This window comes from Leiobunum rupestre, chromosome 9 (assembly GCF_980474605.1).
Source record: "Leiobunum rupestre chromosome 9, qqLeiRupe1.1.hap1, whole genome shotgun sequence".
Lineage (NCBI taxonomy): Eukaryota > Metazoa > Arthropoda > Arachnida > Opiliones > Sclerosomatidae > Leiobunum > Leiobunum rupestre.
The window spans coordinates 22,714,706-22,725,610 of NC_143392.1; the positions used below are offsets into that span (position 1 = coordinate 22,714,706).

The 10,905-nt window shown below is 36.4% G+C and overlaps 1 protein-coding gene across 8 annotated transcripts in view; it reads right to left on the bottom strand.

Annotated features, from left to right (window-relative positions):
• Positions 1-10,905, bottom strand: part of Piezo (piezo type mechanosensitive ion channel component) — a 48,872-nt gene that overhangs the window by 22,388 nt on the left and 15,579 nt on the right. For all 8 annotated transcript variants that reach the window (XM_090158884.1, XM_090158883.1, XM_090158879.1 and 5 more), the window contains exon 2: positions 10,557-10,677. In XM_090158884.1, coding sequence (XP_090015010.1) covers positions 10,557-10,617 — 61 coding nt within the window. In that variant the 5' untranslated portion in view covers positions 10,618-10,677. The remainder of the gene's footprint in view (positions 1-10,556; positions 10,678-10,905) is intronic.

A 10,905-nucleotide genomic window follows, 5' to 3' on the forward strand; every position in this document is an offset into this window, starting at 1 on the left:
CGTACCAACTAAAAATATAATTTTCAAGCAAGTCTGTCTTAATTTAAAACAGTATGTAGATTTAAGTCGAATATCACAAAAAAAAAACACTAAATGGGCAAATGACCAATTTGTGGGTCCCTTAGCGCCAAGGATGATAGGCCTATAAAGTAACATTATCCTTCTTGTTTGATGTTGCTGCTGCGTCACGGGTGACGTATCGATGACGTTTTACTACGAAAAGCGTACGTATTTCGTGGCGAATGAGCTACATAATAACAAGTTCCGCAAGCGTAGCTTATTTTATAGAAGAGTTATGCAAGATATGGCGGCGGCTACACGGTCAGGGTTCGTACAAAATTTCCGGGATTAAATTGCCTGACATTTCCAGGTTTTCCCTGACTAAATTGCCAAATTTCCCTGACCATTTTTTGTAGAATAAATTTATGTTTTGAGGTAAAATCTTGAAAAATGTCAATTGTGTATTTTTAATACCTTTTTCAATAATTTATTTGCCGGGTTTGTTTTGGGGGTCATTTTAAAATTCCCTTACTATTTTGGACCATTTTAAATTTCCCTGACTATTCCCTGACCATTGGGAATCATTTTCAAATTCCCTGACTTTTCCCTGACCTTTTGGAAACATTTTCAAATTCCCTGACTTTTCCAGGTTTTCCAGGTTTTCCAGGTCGTGTACGAACCCTGACGGTACGTGATCTCCCTTAAAGGTTGTATGTAAAAACTCGTGTTATGGCTATCGGATAACTTTGGCGTCGAGGATAAAACATTTAAGCGCCTATTAGTTTAATTCCCGAATTAGATTCATTTAATTTTACATCATTAGTTACAGTAAGGGGAAAAAATTGTCGAACCTTGTTAATATGGCTGGAATTGAGTGCTGGCTTCTTTGGCAAGCCGACCAACCGGAAATATTTCATTTAGCTATCCCCTTTGCGGACATTCGGATAAGTATAAACAGATTGTCTTTTATTGAAGCGCCTATTAGTTTAATTTCAGAACAGGCCGCAATTAATCTTCTACCATTAGCTACGGGAAATATAACTCAATTTAGGCATGAAAATAGAAGATATTCAAAAGAAATAAGTCATAGTATTTAGTTCATATTACAGATCATTATAGCCACGGCGGTATAAAAGGTGGAAATTAAATCAGGGTTCTTTTGGTAATGGTGAAGGAATAATTTGCACCGTTTCAGGACGGTTAAGACACGATGGAATAAGGTACTTCGCGTGTCAAAGTGTCGAGAAAGGAGGCCTTGGCTGGAATGATTGTCACGTGGCGTGCCTGTCTTGAAAGAGAGAGAGATGGATCCTCTGACCGGAAGAGAATTAGGACTTAAAGCGGACTCGTGCCAAGAAGCAAAAGAGACACGTGAAAGCTAAATGGAAGCCACGCACGACACGACCTTTTTTTCAGCCAGAGCGTCAAGAATTTCCCTTTCAGCTATACACTCTTCAATTTGGGATTTTCCGATATCCTAGTTAGATCATTGACTAATTTATAATTACTGTTGTCTGTTAATATATAACATAGATAAAAACTAAAGTTGTAAATTTTCCGGAAAAAGAAAATGCAGAAAAAAGAAATTGAAACCACTACTTTATCGATATAAAATGTCTAATATCAGTAAACATACTACAAAACATTATTAGTATTACATTGTTAATCAGTTTAAACTAGTCTAGAGGTTTAGTTTTGCTTTTAGATTCGAAAATGCCGCTTTATTTAAATTTGCAAACAATATATTAGATTTATCATGGAATGAAAATTTTCCGGAAAAAAGGTCTGTAATTTTTTGGAAAATTTTCCGACTTACAACACTAATAAAAACTAATTTAAGACATGTTATTCGTACTTGTTCTATGGTTTTCTACATACAATGAGTGCCCAATAAATATTTCCATAAAAAAATTGTATCCTAGATTTCATACTACAGTTCTACAGAATTCCATTGGCAACTACGTGGAATTCCGACTACTCAGATCTATAGAATTCCGACTACTCAGGTCTACAGAATTCCACTTTGAAACTACGTAGAATTCCGACAACTCAGTTCTACAGAATTATATTTTGAAACTACGTAGAATTCAGACTTCTCAGTTCTACAGAAATGTTTTTGTCGCAGTGGATTCAGAGTAAAATAATATTGGTGGTCAACAACGAAGACAAAACAGGTCTGGAGGTTTCGTATTTGATATTTGAGCTCGTCCACCTTGTTTCTTCCCCTTCCAAACACTCACCCAACCATCAAAATCGTTTCCATCACAACTGGGATGATTTAGTAGCGACGATCGACCAGCGCGAACACGGGTTAAGCGGCAATTTGCATTCCAGCGGCAATCATGCTGCGGTCTTTTATCAGAGGGCTGAGACTAAAAACGGCAAAGCGGGTCACTTTTTCAGCGCGTACAAGCCGTTCTTTACGGCGTCGTGAGCTCGATAAAATCGGAGGGCTCAACGCGAGTTATATTAATAGTTTGCCTACACGTCACCGACACTGAAACGTACAATCGTAATTGAGGAAGAGCCGACTAACCCACATAATCAGTATAAGCACGTAACCACTCGGGGTCACTAGCCCCGTTTTGCACATAACTTACGAACAAAAGCATCTCAATGGTTATAAGTATGACCATAAGTCTAATAATATTGATAATTTATTTTTATAATTACGCAGGAATTAATAGAATTAGAAGTTTCATTTAAATCAAGGAATACCTCTGCGTATTGTTCCATACCAGATTGACTGAGAAAAATCATATCACCTCGGGTAGGAATCGAAGCTACCGTCCCAACACCACTACCACTGAACAATACGCAGAGGTATTCCTTGATTTAAATGAAACTCCTAATAATATTGTTCAAAAGTATGTCACTTTGGGGAATATTTTACTGAGAGCTAATAACGGAGTAACGTCATCGCAAGAAGAAAATCTCCCCTAGCGAGGTGCTGTCAAAGGCTACGAGTGACGCGTTAGCAAGTGGACGAAAAACGGCGACGAAGCCCGTTATGCAGTCTGTCTCAGTAAAACATTTGCATGTGAAGAATAGGTAGTGTCACACTTATGTAGCAATATTATACCCTTATGGTATTACCAATCCTAGTCTCCCAACGAAATTTTCTGAATAATACAGTTTTATGGAAAATGATATTAGAGAGGTTAAGCAGGACGTTCCAGAAGTTTGAACGACAACGTCGGGAGTATCTAGACGTTCGTGAAATTAATTTTTTTTAAATCGGTTAAGCTTGCTTTCACTTTTGACTGCTAAAGAAAACCTTTACAGTTACAAAGGAATTTTAACATATTTTGGAAATATTTGCTAAACCCGGGTACATGACGAAAATGTGTAACCAACATCAGGGTTGCTAGTTTTTTCACATCAAATTCCCCGACTTTTCCATGTTTTTCTTAACCTTCTCCGGAGATTTTTCCTGACTTCTTTTGGGCCAACATTGTATTTTATAACCTATATTTTATTAAAAGTTTCCTATTTGCAACCGAAATTAAATTCCCATATTCAAATTCCCTGGTTTTTCCTGATTTTTATACCCATATTCAAACTCCCCGACCTTTTCCAGATTTTTTATACCCATATTCAAATTCCCTGACTTTTTCCTGATTTTTATACCCATATTCAAACTCCCCGACCTTTTCCAGATTTTTTATACCCATATTCAAATTCCCCGACTTTTTCCTGATTTTTATACCCATATTCAAATTCCCTGACTTTTTCCTGATTTCTATACCCATATTCAAATTCCCTGACTTTTTCCAGATTTCAATACCCATATTCAATTTCCCCGACTTTTTCCTGATTTCAATACCCATATTCAATTTCCCCGACTTTTTCCAGATTTTTATACCCATATTCAAATTCCCCGACTTTTTCCTGATTTTTATACCCATATTCAAATTCCCCGACTTTTTCCTGATTTTTATACCCATATTCAAATTCCCCGACTTTTTCCTGATTTTTATACCCATATTCGAACTCCCCGACTTTTTCCAGATTTTTATACCCATATTCAAATTCCCCGACTTTTTCCAGATTTTTATACCCATATTCAAACTCCCCGACTTTTTCCTGATTTTTATACTCATATTCAAATTCCTCGACTTTTTCCTGATTTTTATACCCATATTCAAACTCCCCGACTTTTTCCTGATTTCTATACCCATATTCAAATTCCCTGACTTTTTCCTGATTTCTATACCCATATTCAAATTCCCCGACTTTTTCCAGATTTTTATACCCATATTCAAATTCCCCGACTTTTTCCTGATTTTTATAACCATATTCAAATTCCCCGACTTTTTCCTGATTGTTATACCCATATTCAAATTCCCCGACTTTTTCCTGATTGTTATACCCATATTCAAATTCCCCGACTTTTCCAGGTACCGTGGCAACCCTGAACATTAAAAACACGCCGTTAGTATTAAAGTGAGCATTGTCTAAAGACAAACATTGGTTTTCGTGTACCCTGTTTAACATGAAATGTGTCACGGATTTCACCAATAATATACGAGGCTTAGGAACATTTCAATTTAATCCAGTATTTACGATTGCTAAAACGTATGTTGCTAGAAAAAGGAACAACCTGCTATAATTAAAGATGTAATATTCAGTATTTTCATTTAAACTTCGAGAGCGCTCTGCTTAACCTCTCAAATATCCATCGTAATAGACCCCGACGCCGCGAAATTTTGACCGGCGGCGGCGATCCGGTAATTTTCCATCGGCGTAAAGTGGCCAAATTCAAATTTCGCGCGGTCGACTGGCCGGAAATGGTCTGAGGTATCCTTGCGTCGACTGTACTATATATTTTGTCTTTCTTAGCCTGCAACTGACTATATGAAATGAACGTAACCCACTATTGTACAATAATATATTTAATTAAAAATACTACAGCCGTTTCGGCGCCAAAACTAGCGCCGTCGTCAGGCAATGTTACAACAGACTCGAGGTCATTATTGTAACATTGCCTGATGACGGCGCTAGTTTTGGCGCCGAAACGGCTGTAGTATTTTAAATAAAAAAAAATTATTGTACAATAGTGGGTTACGTTCATTTCATAGTTGTTTCTTTTTCACAATGAAAATTGAGAATTGATGGCTACGCCTAGTCATCACAATTTTCGGGTCGTTTGAATTAATGTAGGTTAGTATTCATATAGTAACCCTAACCTAAGGTCTTTTGGTTGAAACATTACCTGGGGTTACGAAGAGTTTTTAGACGAATCAAAATTGGTCCAGTAAGACTCAACGGAGAAGAAACAGTTTTCTAAACAAATATTTTCGTTGAGACTGCCAGATTCTACGTGACGTTGAACAACCATGTCTTTTTTGGCCATTGCGAATTTTGAAATTGCGCCTACCTGTGGCTATCTCCTTTGTACGAAGGCTTAATTTAAATAAAATATTGGAAAATTTCTTAATTTCGTAATTACTTTGTTTTTTATACACAAAATAAGATTTATCCATAAACCCATTAACATTAACGACAACCAAGGAGCAACGTGACGTCGAAACCAACCGGGAACGCGAAAAATCTTACAGTAAGAAAACAGACTCAACGTTTACTCAACAGCGAATCCGTTGAGAGGTACCGAACGCGGACTAGAACCGTGATTAAAGGCCGACTACATAAATCTTCGGTTTACTCCGTCTTTCACTGGAAGTAGGCTTACTGCAATACACGTGTGCCATGCAGTCAGCCTACTTCCCGTGAAAGACAGAGTAAACCGAAGATTTATGTAGTCGGCCTTTAAGAAATCACCATTGCGAACCATTTAGTGAACAGCCAAGCCTTATTGAAAATTGAATTGCTATCAACAGTTAAATATCGATTGCTTTGTAAAAGTAACGATGAATTATAGAATTGGAACCACTCACTCGTTTACGAGGTTAGTTATTTCCAATGCAAGAGCCAAAAGACGATTAGTATCGTATTTATTGCCATCAGCCTAGCCTGGTAGTAATACTATGAGATTCTAAGAGATTAGAGATAGAAGAGTTTCCTGTTCCGAAACTTGCATTCCCTCTTCGACCGATATCGTTCAGCCTATTTTGCTCACGACGGTCCATAAATGCATTTCGTCGCCTTGTAAATTGGGCCTAGGCACTACCGCCTACCTCAAAAATATTACTGGCGCCGACATTGCTTAAAACCCAGGTTTGACCAATAAGGTTCAGAAAAAATTTGCCATGGAGACTAGTTGCAAGCGATAGTGTAAAACCTAGTTCCCACTTGACGAAATATTTCGAGGAATTAATTTTTCACCTAGGGGGGTACATTCTCAATTGGCGCGAATATTTAAAAAAGCAAAGCCTAATATCGCTTCAAAATGAACCAAAATGGAGAGTAATGTTGAGAACTTAATATCTTATTGGTTTATACAATATGATAAATGTTTCTCCAAAAATCAAAGACGTTTTTGGATTAGAGATATATTTATAAAAAAAACAGGGCTGTTTCAAAAACCTTATTCAAGAAATGAGGAATTGTGACCGAGAAAGTTTTTCAAGTGAGTAATTTGAAATGAACCATGTTTGACAGAATAAGAAATTAAAATTTGATTTGCTTTTTAGGTTCTTTTGAAATAGTCCAGAACAATACGATGTATTACTAAATCTAGTGAGAAATAGCATTGAGAAGGAAAATACCAGATTTCGAAAAGCAATTATGCAAAACGAAGCGGCTCTTACGTTTCGGGATGTGCCATCAGAGACCTTCTCTGATTGGCTGAAATGTTATTTCGCTGAGACCGGCTGAGACGCCAGCGAAAATAAAACATTCGCTAAGAACCGCGATTTTGGTGGCGAATTTGAAAATTTTATTCGTGCGCGAAAACTGCTTTTTTTGCCAAATGGGAACTAGGCTTAACCGTGGCCTTTTGGATAGTAAAAGAATAATAAGTTTGAGTAAAAACCACAAACGCGCTCGGAGCGGACAGAAAACCGACCGGATGGTGTACATAATTCCGGATCTCGACCCACAATAAGGAGTGTTAAGTAGAAGAGACGACAAACGTGTAACAGGAATAGCTGTTCTGGATGGATCTTTTGTTTGTCTATGGTTTGATGGTGAGAAATACGACTTTAGGTCTCAAATCCAAAACGGATTACCGTCACAACCGAATTGGATAGTTCGCGTTTGAAGCAGTCAATGTTAGGAGAAAAGATCGTCATTTTTGTTATTGAAAGATATTACATTTCTGATAAGCTGTTTCGTAAAAAATTCTGGCGGCAGAAATTTCTCGAGAATTGTAATATCTATTACAAGAAGTAACATAACAATAAGTATGACACTTCCTATTGTTTTAATACTAATTTCATGACTGATTGTTTTTTCGTCACTGACATTATCCTAGGTGAAACTAAGCATTAGTAAGAAAATTACCGTTAAAAGAATAAGACGGGTCTTACTTATGCTATTTTATTTCATGTTACCATAAGCAACAATAATAATTAGTTAGGCCACTTGGTTAAAGGTTTAACTACATCCTTTCTCCATATTGACGTAAAAAATGTCGAAAAACCGCCACCCGATAGCTAATTCGTAAACTACACTTCCGTAAATGTAATTGCTTCCGCTCACTTTAAAAAATTTAGGCCAAGGCCCAACAAAATTTAAAACGCTTTCAAAATGAAAGCTAACGCTTATTTTGCCAAATAATGATGAATTGGATCGGAACGTTAAATTGATTAACAAAAACACTAGCTCAGTCTATAGATTAAATAAATTCAGAGTTTCTGATGTTATCGCGTTGAGTTTGGAAAATTGGAACTTTATCAACTTCACCCTACACTTAAAGTATTTATCATTGGCTGAATTTGAATTCTACTGACCAATAGGAATACTATTCAATTTGCCTAATATGTATTTGCTACTCATAATTTGTCTATTAGCGATGAAAGGAGGTAGACTGCAAAGGCTACAAATGACAGCTTTGGGCAGTTGTCACAACTTGAATTTTTGGAAAAACCTTACAGCCATAGAAAATGTAAAATAGGAATAGCAACTGTCTTTGACAAGGCTTAGTGTTCCCAAAATTCCAATAGTAAATAATGGAAAATATTGATTTATATTGACAGATTTCAAAATGATATTTTATGTGCGTGACAGTACCTTTACATTGTGAGGTATAGCAGACTTATTTACCTGATTTTATGCCCTAGCATGGTGGCGTATTTTCACGCGCAAAATGAATTTTAATATGATAATATGATAAATCAAGAAAATCGTTAATAAATCGGAATATATCAGCTTTAGAAGATCTTTTAACTTTATTTTCATTACTTAACAAGTTTTTCTAAATCTTAAATCGTTTTATCTCTATAAATGTAGGTTTAACTTTTAAATCCTGTAAATAATTCTTGGAAATATATTTCCCATTTCATATCATAACGTAATTTACCACCTCTTAAATTTAGGAGGATGGAAATACGCAGTATTATATTAATAGCTTAAATAGCACTTTAAAATTGAGTGGTTGATCATTTCCGGTAATCTGTAGCTTTGACTGTACGTAACATATAGTACTGGTGACTTAAATACCCCAAGACCATAAATCTATATTTTCTTTGTTACAACGGAGCTAGATTCGAAAGTTTATCGGTGGCTAAGAAAATTCCGCTGAGGTAGCCTTATTTCGCAAACATTTCTTTCATTCATTTGTGCCAATTTAAGGGGAGGGTAGCGGTAACTTGGATTAGTAATCGGGAGCTTCTATTGGCTTCGCTATAAATGAATTTACGGTTGTATTCGCATTAGGCTGGTTCCTATTAAGGCTGTTTAGTTTTTGGTGGAATAATTTTCGAAGATAAAATCTGTTTATGTAGAGCAATTTTTTGGATTAACCATCAAGTTATTATTTTAGTAAAGCTTAAAATTGACGGACTAACTCCAAACCATACATTTTGACATTTGTTAAATCACAATTTATAGTAATAGTGGCGTAAAATCGAGCGCGTAAAATAAATGGATGGGGCATGTAAATCACACTTTCTCGATCCTTCTAGGGTCTTTAATCTCTTTATACTATTTATTACATTTAAATACTTCAACGCGTACCTTTTTTTTTAACAGGGTTGCCATAAAATTTTCAGATTCAAATTCCCTGACTATTCCCGGTTTTCTCTGACCATATTAAGAGACTTTTTTTTTAAGGCAAAAATTTTAATTTATATTTTCTTTTATTAGAAGGTAATAAATGTAAATGGACAGTAAAAATTTTATTGAAATGATGAAAAACCTAGCCAAACTTTCAATTAAATAAATGATAATCATAGAATTTGTCATAGATATAGAGTAAAATTACCTTCAAAAAGTGTCAAAAGTAAATTGAATTCCCTGACGAGTAGCAACCCTGAAAAAACTGATTTTTGAAGCGTGTAGGGTCTTAATCGACTCGGGTTATAGACTATTTATTTAGGCGGTACTCTAACAATACAGCGCGATTCCGAGAGAACCTTTAGCCCATCTGGTGGCAGAAAACGTTACTAAACTTAACCAATGTTTAGTGACAGAGACGCAGATACGAATTCGACCGAGATCTGAAAAAGCATTTTTTCCACTCCATTTCTAGTTTGACAGACGAAATTAATGTCGGCCTTTAGAGTTGTCAACACGTTGCCACCACTACCTTAGCACCTATTCTATCACTTACGGTGCCCACGTGTTGCGGTGGGACAACAATTGATCATCCACAAAAATAAGTGCAATTACAAATATAATTACAATATTTTAACCCGAGTGCCATTACTAGATTGGATTGAAATTGAAATTGTGTATCATCAGAAGATTATATTATAAATTTTAATGAGTGACGTGCACATTGAAGTCATTAAAAAAAATGTACCTTCGCATACGTATTTTTCAATGGTAGCTAATTTCCCGTCTAATCGCGGAAGTGCACAAGCCAACATGGCTCCAAATTTACTATTACTCAGCCTGATGTAAAATTATTTCACGTTGTGATTATTTATTAACATATTTATAACCCCTATTTTTGGAGTCACTATATTGACTTAGAGGGCGACCAGGGAAAGGCTTTGAAAATGTTATAGGAAAAATAGGAAATTTAGAGGCGAATGAATTATAGGAAAAATAGGAAATAAAACAGGCGAATTATAGGAAAATATAGGACACTTATAGCAGGAAAATATAGGAAATATATACTTTGACTGGAATCACCTAGAATATTGATAATTCTTTGTACACTGCTTTCTTGCATTATTGGATCACTTACGACGTTAGCGGATTTATAAAGCCCGTACATTACAAAATTTTGTTCGAAAGTGGCAGTGTTTTCACTAGATGTTCTATGACACGTAGGAAAATATAAGAAATATACGAAGTCTGGTCACCCTGGACTTATTTTAACCCGGCAATATTTTATCTTCCAAAAGGTAATTTTGAAAAATGTAAAGATTCAAAATAGAAACTTATCTGTCAAGATTAAAATAATACGCTTCCGGTATCATTAAGGATTTAATACAAAGCAAGCGCAACAATTGAACATACAGGCAAAGAAAAATAACGGTACTCACCAGCGAGAAGGGCGGCGGGCAGGGCGATCCGGAACAGGCCGGAGCAGATGAATTGGTTCATGGTAGCTCCGCTGAGTTTCGTCCGTAATGCGGCGAAAGCCGACTTGGACGTGGCCGGAAGCTGCGAGAAACGAACCAATACATTGGTCAACCTCCCTTTGAAACCGTTCATCTTAACACCCATCTTGACCGTTAACGACTATGAGGAAAAACTAGCGACTAAAGGTAACAAACTAAAATCTAAAAGAAGGTGAACGGCCAAAAATGAAGGGCTAGTCCAAGCGCGTCGTCGCTTCATTTCGCGCGGCGCGTGGTGTCCCCCCGAAAAACGCGCAGTGTCTGTGTCTCG